The sequence below is a fragment of the Nelumbo nucifera genome, chromosome 1, assembly GCF_055504915.1.
Source record: "Nelumbo nucifera cultivar China Antique chromosome 1, China Antique-T2T, whole genome shotgun sequence".
In the NCBI taxonomy this organism is placed as follows: Eukaryota; Viridiplantae; Streptophyta; class Magnoliopsida; order Proteales; family Nelumbonaceae; genus Nelumbo; species Nelumbo nucifera.
Genome location: NC_142649.1, coordinates 76037460 through 76054779, shown reverse-complemented (window position 1 = coordinate 76054779; position 17320 = coordinate 76037460). Strand labels below are relative to the sequence as shown.

Below are 17320 nucleotides of genomic sequence, written 5' to 3'. Positions count from 1 at the left end.
ACAATTTGTTGATGTGGGGTCGTGATCTCGAGGAGATCGAAGATGGATGGCTTGCTTCTAAATGAAGGTTACGTGGCACCCCAGTAGATCAGTGCTTATAATTGAACTACCCGAGCCTCGATCTAGTTGGGTGACCTGATGTGCCTGAGGTGACTGGGATTGTTGAGTTCGCCGAGGTCACTGAGGTGTCACCACATCATTCCATCACTCCACATGTCATCACATCATTTGACCAACCAAATCATCCCTCATTATTATTATTATTATTATTATTATTACTATTATTATTATTATTATTTGTTCAAATTGGTTTAGCAGATTGGTATAAGACCTGTCTACCCTCTGAAATAGGTCAAACCTCAAAACAGTTATTATAGGGGTATATTGAAGGGTCACCGATACAATATGTATTAATTTTCTAACTCCCACATGTTTTTCTTGATTTTCTTTTAACAAAGTTTCTTGAGAATGCCTTAAGAATGCGTTAAGAATGGTCAACATCAATGCCGTAAAAACAATTTCGGCTTTCATATAGTTATTTTCAGCATTTTGTTATTTGTTATTATTAGCCCAAAGGATCTCAAATAGCAACTTAGTTATTTTTCTTTCACCATTAACCTAATCAATGGGTAGGAATACAGTGCTAGAATCCAGAAATCAGGGCAGGGGAGTCTTTGTCACAAAACAAAGTTTGTGAATCAATTAATCGTGCCAACTGCCACGCCACGCAAATGTACGAAATGCAGGACATGTTGATGTTGGTATCACTTAAAATAATTGTGTTTTTTGAATGCACTACTTAATTATGTTAGGTCGTTTCCGTGTGCTGTAACCTCTCTGTTATCTCGCAACCATCTCTAATTTTTGCATTTATGACTGATGGCGTCGTTGTTGGTCCGCCCGTGACGTAACACGACCATCTAAGTTCAGTCAATCCGCTCTCGGTTCAGATATCCATCAACAACTTACGAGGCGCTTTCCTCTATGCCATTTTATCACTTGTTCAACCAATCAATAAAAAATTGCCGCTTATATCACTTGCTCACCATCCGCTGAAATAATAAATATGGTGTGGGAACGATTTGGTGAGGACTGAGTCCGATGGCCCGATTCATCACTCCAACAGGACAAGTGCACGTTTGGGACACAACTTCAATGTAAGATATCAATGCAACATTACAGAAGCGTACGTTCACAAATGACAAAGTTATTGTAGATGAACAAGTTCATTAGATCTTAATTATATTGCAACAGTATGTATGTCGATGTAGGTCTGCAGGTTTGTATGTGATTCAAGAATCACCTCGATGACGTGCTTTTGCGTTTGCCGTTCATTTATTTATTTTTAGACTGAGGCCGGCTCTTTCACAGTTCACACCTCACCGCTCAACTTCAAATCAGCCATTGCCCACTGCCTTCATACCCAAACCCCAATAGCCATGGTGTCTCATAAACGTCTTCTGATGAATACATTCTCCCTCTTTCTTGTCTTTCAATTCTGCCACTCCATTGACACCATAACCGCAAATCAATCTATCACCGACGACGGCGACAGTCAAATCCTAGTCTCTGCTGGAAAGCACTTCGTTTTAGGATTCTTCAGCCCCGGAAATTCTAGTAACCGGTACGTCGGGATATGGTATAACGCTTCAAAACAGATGGTAGTGTGGGTCGCTAATAGAGAAAAGCCAATTAAGGGCTCGACCGGAGTTTTCAAGATCAGCCGAGAAGGAAATCTTGTTATCATCGACCGAAATCAGGAGGGTCCCCCTCTGTGGTCGGCCAATAACATTTCGATTCCCTCCAACAAATATTTCGCCAAGCTATTAGACAACGGAAATCTGGTTCTTAGTCCTCAAGATGATAGCGGAAATATTGTATGGCAGAGCTTCGACTACCCTACACATACGCACCTTCCTGGGATGCAACTCGGCTTCAACAGACAAACCGGCAAAAATAAGTCCCTAACATCTTGGAAGTCCCCAGACGACCCGGCATCTGGGGATTATTCATTGCAGCTCGATCCACAAGGATCCCCACAATTATTCTTGTACAAGGGTTCAGTTCCGGTTTGGCGAAGTGGTCCATGGATGGGTGATAACTGGAGCGGCGTACATCAGCCGATGGGCACCTTCTTCCATTACCAGTACGTGAACAGTAGTGATGAGGTTTATGTGACGTACAATAACACAGCTAACTTTACCTTCTCGATTTACGCCGTATTCATGTTGAACGACTCCGGCTCATTCCAATGGCTAATATGGAGTAACGTCCAGCCTGTATGGACACGATACTGGGAAGCACTCAAGGAACGATGCGACGAGTACGGACGGTGCGGAGGGTACAGTAGCTGCACCACCAACGCAAACAACGGTTTTGAGTGCGCGTGTGTGCCAGGATTCCAACCCAATAAGTCTGGTGCTGCTGCAGGGGGAGATGGGTCGGAAGGGTGCGTGAGGGAGAGAAGATTAGAATGTGGCCTTGGGAAGGCAGAGGAGGAGTTCTTGAAATTGGAACACGTGAAGCTGCCGGATACGGTGGCCGCTCGAGTACTGAATGACAGAAGTATGAGCCAAGAGGAGTGCGAGAAGGAATGCTTGAGCAACTGCAATTGCACTGGTTACAGCAAAGTAAACATTAGCGGAGGGGGAAGTGGAAGCGGCTGCATGTCTTGGTACGGAGAACTGATGGATATCCGACACTATTCAGATGGAGGACAGGATTTATACGTACGTGTAGGTACGTAATTCTATCTGCTATCCATCTCATTCTCATCAATCCCTGTGCAAAGAGCTAGAGCCCTTGCCCTTGCCCTTGCCCTTCCTCTCTGTGACTGTGTTGAGAATAAGCTTTTCCTCTTCCAGCTTCTTCATATTAATTAATATATAATAACTTGGGTATAGGTATAACCCCAAAACAAGTTGGAAATTGGCCTGGTACTGGTACACACAAAAACAATGAGATTAACTGGAACTTTGTCCTTGCAGCAAGAAGAAATTCAAAAGGTTTTAACAAGAGGCGGATGTTGGTAGCTCTTTTAACGGTACCTGTTATATTACTTGCATTTATCCTGTGTTGTTACTACTTGTTGCAGAAGAGACAAAGGAAAGGTATATCTCTCTCTCCTAGAAATAAGGATGAAAATCAGGTTAGAAATACCAAATCAGAAATGAATATATCAATTGATGGTAATTGGCTTTTATAACAACCACATAGACTTTACTGAGATTGAGGATGTTTTCTTATTCGCTGGTAGAACTAACCCTCCCCCAAAACCCAGAAATCCCCTCAAAGCATACTGAGATTTTCCTAGCAAGCGGTTGATTCCTTTATTAGATCAGAGGTGAACTATAAGAGGATTTTGGCATGGATATGGTAAGAGTACAAATACGAATATATACATTATGAATACATATACAAATAATATAAAACATTAGTTGTATTTACACCGCCGATATTCCTGATGTGTGGTTGGATAAGTGTGGCCGGCAATTGAAGGGATGAGAGATCCATCATATGGATAGCCGAACCTTGTAGGTAAGTAGGGCAAAATTTCAAAAATTTCTCTCTCCCAATTGGGAATCACATTCTCTAATTTAGAAAAACTGTTTTTTCAATGATCAATCTTGAACCAAGAACCGAACAAGATCTGAAACAAAACAATAGGAGAGGGAGATACCTGATACGAAGAAATAATATCTTACAATGGAGGTGTTCACGCCTAAAAAAGGATCCAAAGACTGCTCCCACTGAAGATGACACAGTACATGATGGAGCAGAATCAGCAGTATTCTTCCAAAAGAACCAAATCCTTCACCAAGAATTCGCTAGAGGGTATGTGAGCATGACTTCTAATCAATTTTTCTTCAAAAACTGATATCAAGAACACTTTTTAATCGCTCCTACAACAATGGAGATCAAACTGGCTGTGGTGGCAACTAGAGGAGAACGTAGGGAGAAGATGGCGTAGTCACACTGTTGTTGTCTTCTCTCTGCATGATCTGAGATCTGATGTCTCTGGTTGGAGTTTTGGATGATCTGAATGGTTCGCCCTCTCCTCCTTTTATAGACTTAAAGAGATCAGCTCCTAATCCCATTAGGAGTTTCCTGATTCCAATCATTATTTGAATATGGACTCTCTTTAAGTGATAATGATAGATCTTTATCTTATCTGTAGATTAGATCAGCCCTCCTAATCTTATTAGGAGTTTCCAGATTCAAATCTATATTTGGATCTGGACTCTCTGAGTGGATAGGGATAAGACCCTATCCTATCTGTTGATCCAAACCTCAGATCTGCCCCTCTTTAAATAATCTAATTATACCAGTTCGAATTGGACTTTAGGCCCATTAAGTCTATGTGCTCACTAACCTTCCAAACTTCTGTCTAGCTTCCTTGTATGGCGTGGGACCCAAACATTGATCTACACATTAGCCACATGGGTTTAGCCCAACCTCTGTTACAAGGCCTGGCTGAATTCACTAAAATGACAGTGAACCCCCTAAAGCCCATGACATGGGCAATACTTACGCTAAGTGGTCCCTAGGCCAAGCCACCTTATAAAAGCCCAGGGATTGTGGCAGATGCAAGATTAGCCTATCAGGTATAACCCTTAATGGTCTTACACTTAACCTCTCAACCTTTAATGATCAAAGACTCCCCAACAAGAGATGACCTCTCCCTCGGCTGCAAGGAACAGTGTTGCACTCTCTGCTCACATGGATCCCGAGAATTAAAACCTTTTGCAAACATTTAGAAATCATATATATATATATATATATATATATATATATATATATGTATATCTTTATAAATATATATTTTGTAAAACAAATTTCAACGATTGAAATCAACTACCAATAGTTTTGGTTTCTATTAGAGAGAGTGCATTCCCGATCATTACCTTTGTTCGACAAAGGGGCTGATCCTGTCACTATGATCACTCACTCAGATGAATTCTTGAATTGTCCCAACATACCCAGGTTTTGACCCCCTCTAAGGATCTCATTGATTGGCATATCAAAGACACCCCAATCTGACACCTAGTACAATATCATAATCGAGTCTAGGGGTTAAGTGTAATATTCCAGTTTTGCTCACTTATCACCAAGGTCCAGGGCAACACTGGAATTTTGGTTCGGTTCAAGGTTTCAAGTTAAACCTACACTACATGTACCTCAGGTTTCACCCTAGCAGCTGAGACAGGCTATCCCAACCAACTTGGCAGTACATCAGTGTCAGCATTATCAGAACAGATCTCCCCAGATCAATCCATTGGCTGTGAACATTCTAAACTAACATGAGTCTCATATGTGTCTAGTTTAAGGGTATTACATAGAAACACACCACAATAATATGAATCAAATATGTACTTTATTTATTTACAATAAATGTCATAATGTACATTAATATGATTAGAGCTAAGAGCATACACTGTCTAACAGCAATGTGTTGTGGTCAGGAGGTCCAGGCTCCCAAACAATCTAGGGGTGGTCCTTGGAATTTAACATAAACAAAATGAAAGAAAAAAGAAATTATTATTTGCTATGGCCTAGGAGGGCTTAGGAGAGGATGTTTAACCATTCAAATACCATATTCTAAAAGTAAATATTGGGAAATTTATTCCTTCTCCTTAGAATTTTTTTATTGGTTTTGTGAATGTATTGTTCCAACCCCACACCTATGCTAGAGTACCTCATGTATTAAATACATTCCTCCCCCTATCACCATTCCCAGCTATACAAACCTATATAGAAAAATTTATAAAGTGGATGAATCTATACAGATTTCTTTGGTAATCATTTTTATTATAATGTTACAGTTACGACTAAGATGCAACCACATCAGGAGCTCTTGTTTAATTCCAATGCTAATCCAGAGGAATTTAAAAGTTCCTTTGTGGCTGCTGAGCTTCAAGAAGCTGAGATAAATTCAGAATTGTCATTCTTTGATTTAAGTGTCGTAGTAGCTGCTACAGATAACTTTTCCTCCAGCAATAAGCTTGGACAAGGTGGTTTTGGCCCAGTTTATAAGGTAATTTGATTTCTATAAGTCATGCTGTATTTTCATTTAACTTGTCTGTTTCATGGTATTCGTATATGCTTCTTCTCCCAATTAGAAAATTGAGGTTGTAGGGCTTTCGATTGAGTTACCAGCTGAAATCCGGAAAAAATATATATATTTACTTTTCTTTATTAACTATATTGGGTAATTCTATGAATGTTGTAATGCTCATACAGGGTCGTCTATCTAATGGACAAGAAATTGCAGTGAAAAGGCTATCCAAATATTCAGGACAAGGAATAGTAGAATTTAAAAATGAAGTCATGTTGATTGCCAAACTTCAGCATAGGAATCTAGTTAGGCTTTTAGGTTGCTGTATTCAAGATGAAGAAAAGATGTTGATTTATGAATACATGCCCAACAAAAGCTTGGATTACTTTCTTTTCGGTACCATTCTACTCATCCCAGTAGGGTTATCTTAGTTTTCTTCAAATAATGATATAAGTTTACTTGTCCATCAATATTTGGCTGTGCATTTAAATAGATGTTTAGACTTAGAACAACGATTTGATTTGAACTCTGGATAGATGAAACTAGAAGACAGCTCCTGCAATGGGAAAAACGCCTTGAAATCATAGTAGGAATTGCTCGAGGAGTTCTTTATCTTCATCAAGATTCATTATTGAGAATTATTCACAGGGACCTAAAAGCCAGCAATATTCTTTTAGATTCTGATATGAACCCAAAAATTTCAGACTTTGGTATGGCCAGAATATTTGGAAGGAGCCAAACGGAAGCCAACACCAACAGAGTAGTGGGAACATAGTAAGTTGATCCTTAATTTCTTCGTTTTTTCTTTGTTTAGATAAAGAGAACATATACTTCAGTGAAGTTGGTTACATATACCCAAGAGTTCGGATCTGTTCCTCACATAGTACACCTCACAACATGTCCTGGCTATCCATAGGAAACATCTTCCGTACTTATGTTTATTATGAATGGGAGATGTTCTCATTACACAGGTGTGGGATGTGGCTATAAGGTCGGTGTGAATGCAACTAACTTCAGCCACTTAGGGGGTGTTCTGTAGTGTGAATGAGAAATTGGTGGGTGTGGACTTATCCACACCACACCCTATGATAAAGACCAATCCACACTACACAACAATTTATAATTATTCTGAACTGTTGACAAACTGTGGGTTGAATCAGTCCACACCCATAGTGGCATTTTGTGGCATGGTGTTAACCAATCCACACCACACTTTTTTTATTCCATTTATTTCATATACATTTTATGAATGTTATACAAAGTTAATAATAAATATCTAATTTTTGCATTTTATATGATAAATATTTTGAAAAATGCATCAATGAATTGATATTGACCAATAAATATTAATTTTTTTTACAAAACAATAGTAAAATAATTAAATTACCCTGCTTGAGCTTGACCCCCTTAGACCCCAAGTAACCAAATTACCCTTGCATTTCCAAAATTATCAAATTACCCATAGACTTCTTTGAAGTTACCAAACTACCCTTATCCCTATTATCAAAACTTACCAAACTTTCTAATTTAACCTAATTTGATCGAAGGAGGCACTATTCATTGTCTTTCTCCTTAGATGAGAACAATGTGATGGTGGCAACCAAAACCTCCACCATTCTCTCTTCTTCTTCTTCTTCTTCTTCTTCTCTCTCTCTCTCTCTCTCTCTCTCTCTCTCTCTTCTTTTTCTTTATTCCTTCTTCCTCCTATTCTTCTCCTCTTCTTCTTCTTCTCCTTCTCACTATTTGCATCGCTCTCAGACCTTCGTCCAACTATGCTCTCTAACCATAGAGGAGACTTCGCACCCACAGCCTCCTCCAACCGTTTACAAACCCCCATGTTTTCCTCCCTTGGTTGAGAAAAACTGAAGTTGGTGATCATCACCTGAACTATTTATTAAGGTATCAGACAGGAGTCACACTTGGAAGAACGCCCCCTCTCACTCATTTCCTAGTTGCAAGCACCTACCATTACGACTACCATAGCTCGAGTAAGAAGTGTTTCGAACAATAGGGTTTTAGAGAAATTATAAAGCATGGGATCAAAAATAAACCGTGGAGGGAGGGGGGAGGGAAGTACCCATGAGTTTTTTCCGTTGACACTACATTGGGGTGTGGATGGGACTGGTCCATGATATAATGTGGATCGGTCCCGTCCACAAGATGAACGCGGTGCCGAACACCGCCTTAAGCTATTAGAAAATGGCTCCTTAATAAGTGGGTTGCATTGGGTTGAATTCTCTCTCTCTCTTTTGAAGCTACATACTACATGCTGCCATTGTCCCTCATCTTTTGGAAGGAGTACAAACACAAATATATAGAGTGCAAAACCTTGTAATTTATATGTATTTTTACTGTATATATTTGTATTTGTACTCTTCCCAAACTGAGACTAATGCTCAGTTTGAAAAGAATACAAATACAAATATAAACAAAACAAATGCATACAAAATAATACAAAATATAAGGTTTTATACTCTACATATTTGCATTTGTACTCCTTTCAAACTAAGCCTAATATACAAATATACAAAAATCAATACAAATAATACACAATACGTTGGGTTCAGCTTCAGTCGTCAATTTATCCAATTCATCAACCCTAATCCAACCTGATTCTATATTGGGTTAGTATTTTCCAACTCTAGCCCCAACTCTAGGGGTAACTAGTTTTTATGGGTTAAATGACCGGACTGTGGCTCAACCAACAGCCAATCCATCCACACCCACCCATTGGTACCCTTAATTAGGATCAATTCATTTTTATTTATTTTTTTAAGATAGAAAAATGCAAGCTGACTATTTGTCTTTATTGTTATTATTTTTTAAATTTGTGATTTACATTTCAATGGAATGCAGCGGTTACATGTCACCGGAGTATGCAATGGATGGGCTATTCTCTGTAAAATCTGATGTATTTAGTTTCGGGGTCTTACTGTTAGAGATCATCAGTGGCAAGAAGAACACTGGCTATAATTACAAGGATCCCTACATGAATTTGATAGGACATGTAAGGCAGTAGAGTTAATTACTGACATTTCTTCTGTCTACCAAAAATAGTGCTTCTCTGAAATAAGATTGATGGAAAGTAATATTGGAACTGTTATTTGATCAGGCATGGGAACTATGGAGAGAAGGAAAAGGATTGGACATAGTTGATTCGTGTATGGGTGAGGGCGATTGCTATCCTGGAGATGAAGTGTTGAGGTGCATTCATGTTGGTCTCTTGTGTGTTCAAGAAAGTCCGTCGGACAGGCCTACCATGTCCAACGTTGTTTTTATGCTTTCCAATCAAACTATTATGCCACCTCCTAATCAACCTGCTTTTATAATGAAGAGAGCTCCATATGCAGACTCATCATCATCTGCCACAGGAACAGCATCTTGCTCCATTAATGAAGTCACAATTAGTGTGGTTGAAGGTCGTTAGACCTGCATGCATTGTTCAATGCAAGCTGTTGTTTCATGGTACTTAATTTGTAGCTGGATTCAACTATATATGTGTAAGGTATTAATATTATTAAACCCAGCAAAGCCCGCTTTTACATCTTATTAGTCCCTTACCCTCGGTGACCCAGTCATGCCTATATCTGTAGTTTTTCAGCCTTAACGCTATAATATATATAATATAATTTTCCATGTATAAAATATATAATACATATATATTACATGGAAAAGGGTCATTTTCCATATAATTTACGATCCTCCTATCTTTTAAATTTATTCAAGTCTATAAATAGATATATGGTTATGAGTCATGTAATAATGAAATTGGTCCAGGTCTTTGCTTAGGCGATGGGCCAGGCCGAGAAGGCCCATATATAAACCGAAGGCCCTTTCTACCATAGAAGTAAAAATAACTTTTTCGATGACGTTTGACGTAAATAAGCGACATAATCCAACAACAGTATGAACTGAGGGAAGATGAATTGAAAATACAGCTATTGTATCCCATTAACGACATGATGGCTATTAAATAATAATAATAATAATAATTCCGCTGACTTCCTTCGCCAGGAGTATAGTAGAAACCAGAAAGGAATCCAAGCTTCTTATTGGTGAGTTGACTCGGCCTGCCTCCGGCAATTAGACAAATTTAATAAGCCAATAGGCAATAGGCAATAGCAGATCGCTTCTTAACTTTTGGCGGTAAAATCATTTTCGTGGTATTTTACAAACTTGACCCCCGCAGCGATGTGTTTCCACTCTGACATTTTGCAACTCGTCCTCTCTCAAGTATTTGTCAACTATCAACCATGCCCTTCATTTAAAAAAACATTGGTCAAAACAAAGTGCGTGGTCTTGGTCTGTAGCTCGACTGCACATCCGCTGTGACTACGACGAAGTCTCTGGATCGTCCTATCCATTTGATTTGATACCGATGATGATAATCCAAGGGAAATCTGATTTGCTCTTCAAAAATTTATAAATTCTGAGGTAGGTGTAGATGATGTGCGATATGGTAGCTCGCTGTTGGAGGAAAGCTCAGAAGTTAGATTAGGCAGGTCACTTGGTTGAATTGCAAAGAGATAGAATTAGTGTTCTGGTTGTTTTATCTGATGTGGATATTTTGATGATTAAATCAGTGAAGTGAATTGGAGGTTTTGTGAGCTAGAAAGCAAGAAAATAAGAGAACTGTGAATGCTAAATTACATGTACCTTTTAGGGTAGGAGGTGAGGCTCTTATATAAACAAACCATCATAGGTCTCACAAAACATGTTTAGGATTTGAAGCCCGTCTGGTTCGGAGGTGGTTTCATGCTTAGAGGCAGACTTCATATAAGTAGATGATAGTTATCCATTTTCGCCCGAAGTGGGTGGCTGATGGGTAGCTCTTCTAACGTGACATTATGATTCCGGAGAATTCGGAGGCAATAGACATGCAAAATAGATCATTAACCAGAGTTAGGTCAGGTCGATAGAAGCAAATTGCCTCTTACACCAAGCTAAGGTCTTGCTAGCTGATTGAAATTCGACTTACTGGGTTATGCTGAGGCCGATGGATAGTCATGACTCATGAAGTGTTCAAGGTGCTACTAAGGGTTACTTATGCGATACCAAAATATCATCCTACTATTCTACAATGCCACATATCATATCATTGGTAGATAAAATTACCCTTCATCACGTGTAAAGACCAATTGGATTAACATGTGTAAGTACATTAACATGTGCAAGTGCACCCATTGACCAATGACTAATCCACCAAACGAAGGTCCATCGATTAACATTGTACTCCCGTAAATATATTCGAATATAAAGGACTTTTCGGTCAATGAATAATATTCTAGTCCGGCACCCCAGGCACCAGCTCATCCCGACTCCGAGGAAATTGACGGGAATAGAATAAAGACAAACAACAGAAATAGAACCATTCTTTCTTGAGAGACGATTCTACCCTTGGCGACCTTCTGCGAAAGAGGAAAGCAACTGCGGGAATGAATCGACCCACTCCCCACTCCGACTGGACTTGGTTGGCATCCATCCATGAACCCACACACACAACCCTCTCCTTCCTTCCACGAACACCCCCTTTCAGTTCTATTCCTTTGCCTATTTAACTCTCCTCATTCATCCCACCTCCTGTCTTAACTTGTTCTCCTTTCTATTCTATTCTCTTTTCCCCAAGCAACCAAGAACTAAAAGCAGAGCATCATAATTCATTCACCAGATGGAAGGACGAAAGACGGTTGATTTCGAAGATTTCTTGCCAATAATGGCCGACAAGTTGGGTGGGCAAGGATTGATAGAAGAGATCTGCAATGGGTTTCAGTTGCTCATGGACCCTGATAAGGGACTCATCACTTTCGAGAGCTTGAAGAGAAACGCCGCCCTTTTGGGGTTACAAGGATTGACAGACGACGAACTGCAAAGCATGTTGAGGGAAGGGGATGTCGACGGTGATGGGGCTCTCAATCAGATGGAGTTTTGCGTTCTCATGTTCAGATTGAGTCCTGATTTGATGGAAGAGTCTGAGATGTATCTGGAAGAAGCTCTCCAGCAGGATATGATGGATATATAATTTGTTTCAGCTTTCTTGTTTTTCTTGTTTTTCTTTCCTCTCTTTCTATTTTTTCTGTTATTCTCCAGTTCCTCATTTGTTCTTGTTATTGATGTGGGCATTTGGAAAGGAGAAAACAAAATACAAAAAAGAAAAGCAAATTTTTTGATGTTATCCGATTGATTCAGTGGAAGGATTGCTAATTTATTACAACTGATTTTCGATAAAGCTTATTCCATCATTTGATCATACGAAACTTTGTTTAACGCAGTGGTACCTGTACCTCTTTATTTTTTCTTCTCCGACGATCTCCGGCTGCAGCGCTAATCTCTCCTCTCTGATTGTCATCTTCGTCCAGGAATTTTGTCTTGCTTGCGTCTTCTTTGCGTGAGAGATGGGACTCACGGAGGATAGGAGATGATAAGAAGAATCTAGAAAAGGACACGTGTTATAATAATAATAATAATAATAATAATAATAATAATAATAATAACTATACTAAACTCCATCTTAGAATTTTATTTCTACTGGAGACTCATGATAATTCAAAATTTTAAACATCTCCACCTAAACATCGGTACTGGTGTATGTATTAACATTAATTCCGACCCGACACCTATCCCAACTATGCGGTAGAAGAATGGACTGAACAATAAAAATCTTGGTATAAAATGTGTGACACTAACAATTTTGTCGAGGAAAATTTTTTTGATATGATAGAAGTCGGTTTCAGTGGTTTGCTGTCAAGGTTATTTGGGGGTTTTCACCAATATGCATGATTTTAACTTGAAATTTTTTCGTGGACATGGCTAAAGGAAGCATTTGATTCTAATGGATGGATGTGGATTGGCCACATGAGCCCTTCCGTTGCAAAAGTATATGGGATCATGTAGAGAAGAACAACGAATACCCAATTGGGCTAACTTTTCTTTTTCCTTTTTCCTTTTTTTCTATATTTCTTTTCTTATGAAGTTTATGTATCTTAAAGGGCCAAATACGGGCCAAAAGGATAGGGAATCTATTCTTAAATACTGAGAAAAATCAGCAAATGGCTAAGCATCTACTCCCAAAAGCCTCTAGCACCTTCTGCTAAGTGTGGGAGTAGTTTTTTCTTTTTTTTTTCCCTAATTTTTGATAAACTAATTCTAGGTAATTTACCAAAGCATACCAGCTAGTTTTTGATAAGTAAAAACAAACCAGCTTTCATGCGAGGCCAGATCGGGCTGAAAATAATTATCATTGATGAAAAGCTCACTCCTACACATGGATCATCAATGTGTAAGGTTTTGTTAGGTGGACAAGTCAAAAGCAATTAGTAATTAGTAATTGGTTGTATTGTAAAGTGTAAACCAATGGAATAAGGATAATTTGTAGGCTTTGTAAGTTGGGACTTTATGTTTGGTTTGAAGAAAAAAATAAGAGAAGGAAGGAAAATGTAAAGAAACCTATAATAGGTTTATTTTTTCCTTCGAACCAAACACAGCCTAAAGGTAAAGTAAAGAGAGGTAGACAATGAAAACTAAGAAAGGCCAAACAACAAAGGAAATTAGGGTAAAAATGGCTAAGAAAAATATACCTTCGTTGAGGTGTTCACCTCCTAGCTATATATTTATAGAATTGGAGAAATATATAGGCTATGAGTATGTCTCTGTATATTTCTAGAATCTTTTTTAATTTAACAAACATGCGAGAAGCAAATCTTATCTCTTTTTTTCCAATAAACATGTATTCCAGGGACCATGAGAGCCACTCAAGGAATGGTGCGTGTTCACATGTGCTTCATGGTTTCCCTCCTAAGCACTCATAGCGCACTCTCAAAGACTAAGGTTTCGATACAAGTACCGCATTAGAGATTAGACAACTTGTCAGCTCCATGAGATTATATTACCCTCAGTCCACGAGACAAATTGGATTGGACCCCGTTCAGTTTAAAAAATCAATTTGAATGGATTGGACGAATCAACAAGACAAATTGGATTGGACCAATTTGGTATAAAATATTTATTAGATTGAATTGGACTTGAGCCGTTCGTAATAAATTTATATTGGATTGGGTTGTATTAAGCCAATATCTGGTCCATTGATATAAGATAAAAATATAAGTGTCAATGGACTAGGTTTGAATTGAAACCAGTCTAAATCAAAACAAATTTGAACAGATTGGATGGTCCAGATATTGAATTAGACTGATCCAAAATATTCATTGGACTGGACTAGACCTGGTCCATTTATAATGGATTCACATTGAACTAGATCAGATTGGACCAAATCTAGTCCAATTGACACCCCTACTCCTAGCTAGCCTGTGTTTTGCCCTTTAAATCCTTAAATATATCTTCACTCTCTCGCATTTAGCATTTAGAAGACAGGCCCCAATGAAGGCAGAGTTCACGTTTCTTTTCTTTCTATGACTAGTGCATGTTGATACAAACCGAAATGAATGCCCTCTGCGATGGTCTTCGTTTATGTTTGAACTAAGGCTGGAATGATATATTGGTGGAATGTGATAATCAAATGCTAGTTATAATCGTGGTGAGAAAATGTCTTTCTATCACATACAGGTCCACATGCATACTCTTGTAAATATGGGTATTGATTCAGCTACGAATGCTTTGAATCAATTGCTGCTCTGCAATGAGCACTCTAGTTTATCAGTGTCTAGGTTTCTTTTTAATTGTTTTTATTTTGTTTTGGCTGGGTCTGAATGCATGAGGACTAGCTAGAGAGATTATTGCATCTGGGGTTTGAGGCAAGTGAGGCTACGTCCTCCCTTGTATTGTTAGGGCATGTATATGTGAAAGGTAAAGAAATAAGTTGATATTTATAATCTAATTTAACTTTTATGTCTTGTACCAAAATTAAGGCAAATATGTTATAATAGTATAGGTAAAATTTTTAGGCAGGTGCTTCTCTACCTGATTAAATTTTGGTTGGTTCAATTTTAACAGGTAGACCCGGCCCATTGAAAACTCTACTTAATGAAAATAAACTGGAGTAATGGGAAATGATTTATAGACTTTGGACCTCATTATTCATCTCTATGTCAATTTTCCCAAGTCTTTGATGTCATAATTGTATTTTGTCCTATTTTCTTTAATCAATCTGTTCAGGTTATGGTTGAGTTGGCTCTGGACACTGTGTGGCGTATACGTGGTCGCTCTATCTTCTCGACTACGTCAACACCTCCGTGGCCCCACTCCACCTTTCTAGCCATGACAACTCTACGTCATGTGGATAGACACGACCAAGATAAGAGAGCAGATGGGAACAACACCACTGAGGATTAGGTCTTATCCCGAAGATCTCGGCGGTTAGCCTCATCCCAACAACCCCGGAAGTCTAATCCGATCAGGACACGGATCTTCGGCTATAAAAAGGTACTCCCCACTCAAGGTAAGGGATCGAACTTCTGATTCTCATACTACTGCTTTGCTCAGACCGGCCTTGTCCTCCAATTGCTTGGCTCAATCACCCATTGCCTTCTACTGACTTGAGCGTTGGAGTACCTAACCGGGGATAATTCCTCGGGCCTCTGACTTGTTTCTTGCTCGTAGACCTCATTGCGTAGTTCCATCCTTCCACCTCGGCTCTACCCAATTGCAAAGGATCATCTGACTTGACCTCAGTTCTTGCACCACCTAGGATCGAGTAGTGTCAGATTCCAACTAAAATTCTTTTGATTAAAGAGTAAACAAATTTCTTCCTATCATATCGTTCATGTTTATGGTTGTTTAACTTTTCTCCCATTGTACATGAACGAAAAAGACAATATTTAGGCTCTATTTCATTTTATAGAAAAATTAGGGAAACAGAAAATTGAGGGAAAATTCTTTATGATTTTCCACAAATTTTATTAATGCCCCGTTTGGTTTGCAGGAATAGGGATCTAGAACCGGAATCGGAATGAGCTATTCCGGTTTCAACTGTTTGGTTGGGCAGAATCAGAATCCTATTCCCCTTCCTACTGGAATGGCATTCACCATTGGGAGTGAAATCTCAGTCCTGTTGATTCTAATTTTCATTCTCATTTCTATTTGAATCAAACAGACTATGGGAATAGACCATTCTGATTCCAGTTTCGACTATAAACCAAACAGACCCTAATAACTTTCTATTAATTTTCTGTTTCATTCTTATTCCGATCATGTAGTTGATAGTTTTTTTTGCTGTAGTTGATAGATAAGGAGCTTGTGGAATTTCAGCAAATTTGACTCCGAAGTTCATTTCTAATTAGCATAATTCTCTCTCAATAATTCCCACTATTATCTTATGGGTTCTCTGGAAAGATAGATGCTTTCGTATCACCTTGTAGACATCAACAATGTCATGGAAAATCCAAAGAACATCAGCCCAAACTCCTTTGCTCATTAGTTCTAAAGATACCTATCATAACTAGGGGTGAGCAAAAAAAATTGAAAAGCTGAATCGAACCAAAAAACTGACCAAAATTAAACTGAAAATTTAGTTAACTGAATCGGTCAATTCAATTTCAGTTAACCAATATAGAAAACTAGTGGTTAACCGAATTGATTAGTATACATATATACATACACATGCGCACACACACATACACGCGCGCGCACACACACACACATATATATTATAATATTATAATTTAATAAATATGCATTATATATAAATATATATTTATAATATACTATATATTATTTTTTATTTAAAATATAATATTATATATATTTCTAGTTTTTATTATGTATTTATATATTTTTATAATTTATATTATAAAAAACAAAAAAAAACAAAAAACCAACGAATTGAACCGGTCAACCGGTTAACCATTTGGCTTCGGTTACCGGTTTTTCATAAATTGATAGTATTGGTTCGGTCTCAAAAATAGGCAGGCAGTTTGGTTGATTAACTGAACCATAAGCACCCCTAATCATAACTCTCAAAAGGGAGAGATGCTCATTGGGTTTCTTTAAAGTTTGCAAATATTAACCAATTCAAATTAAATATCGACAGAGCTAGCCATGGCAACCCAGGAGAGAGTGGTTGAGATGGTATTGTGAGAAGTGTTGTTGGTTCGTTCCCTTTACTTGCTTTCTATATATATATGTTTGGCATCAATGCTGCAGATGCAACACCGTTTTCTGAGAAAGCGATGCTGCTGATGTGTGGGTTGGAAGCACCATTTTCTCAGAAAATGGTACCGTTTTTTTGTTTGGAATTGTTGCTGCCAGGTATGACGTTTCTTGGAGCAATAGCAACTTTTTTTGTTTGTTACCAATGCTTCAGGAAACATTTTC

The 17320-nt window shown here is 38.4% G+C and overlaps 2 protein-coding genes across 4 annotated transcripts; both read left to right on the top strand.

Annotated features, from left to right (window-relative positions):
- Nucleotides 1–1140: 1140 nt before the first annotated feature.
- On the top strand, nt 1141–9586 carry LOC104590712 (G-type lectin S-receptor-like serine/threonine-protein kinase RKS1). Of its 3 annotated transcripts, XM_088886299.1 has the most exons (8): nt 1141–1157; nt 1272–2739; nt 2988–3110; nt 5823–6034; nt 6241–6451; nt 6592–6829; nt 8912–9062; nt 9168–9586. In XM_088886299.1, the coding sequence occupies exons 2-8, from the start codon at nt 1440–1442 to the stop codon at nt 9480–9482; spliced, it is 2550 nt and encodes an 849-aa protein (XP_088742425.1). In that variant the 5' UTR covers nt 1141–1157; nt 1272–1439; the 3' UTR covers nt 9483–9586. The 3 variants fall into 3 exon arrangements, with proteins under 3 accessions (XP_088742425.1, XP_088742426.1, XP_010247751.1); XM_088886300.1 differs by lacking the exon at nt 1141–1157 and having other exon boundaries at nt 1180–2739; nt 6760–6829; XM_010249449.2 differs by lacking the exon at nt 1141–1157 and having other exon boundaries at nt 1181–2739.
- A 1960-nt stretch (nt 9587–11546) lies between these two features.
- Nucleotides 11547–12266, top strand: LOC104590713 (calcium-binding protein PBP1-like). Its single transcript, XM_010249451.3, has one exon. The coding sequence runs from the start codon at nt 11724–11726 to the stop codon at nt 12072–12074; it is 351 nt and encodes a 116-aa protein (XP_010247753.1). The 5' UTR covers nt 11547–11723; the 3' UTR covers nt 12075–12266.
- The last annotated feature ends 5054 nt before the right edge of the window (nt 12267–17320 follow it).

Excerpts from the sequence above, each read along its gene's own strand:
- LOC104590713 (XM_010249451.3), top strand. The coding sequence starts at position 11,724 with ATGGAAGGACGAAAGACGGTTGATTTCGAAGATTTCTTGCCAATAATG.
- LOC104590712 (XM_088886299.1), top strand. The coding sequence starts at position 1,440 with ATGGTGTCTCATAAACGTCTTCTGATGAATACATTCTCCCTCTTTCTT. Across the intron at positions 6,830-8,911 it reads AACAGAGTAGTGGGAACATA|CGGTTACATGTCACCGGAGT; the intron begins GTAAGTTGATCC and ends AATGGAATGCAG. Across the intron at positions 9,063-9,167 it reads ACATGAATTTGATAGGACAT|GCATGGGAACTATGGAGAGA; the intron begins GTAAGGCAGTAG and ends TTATTTGATCAG.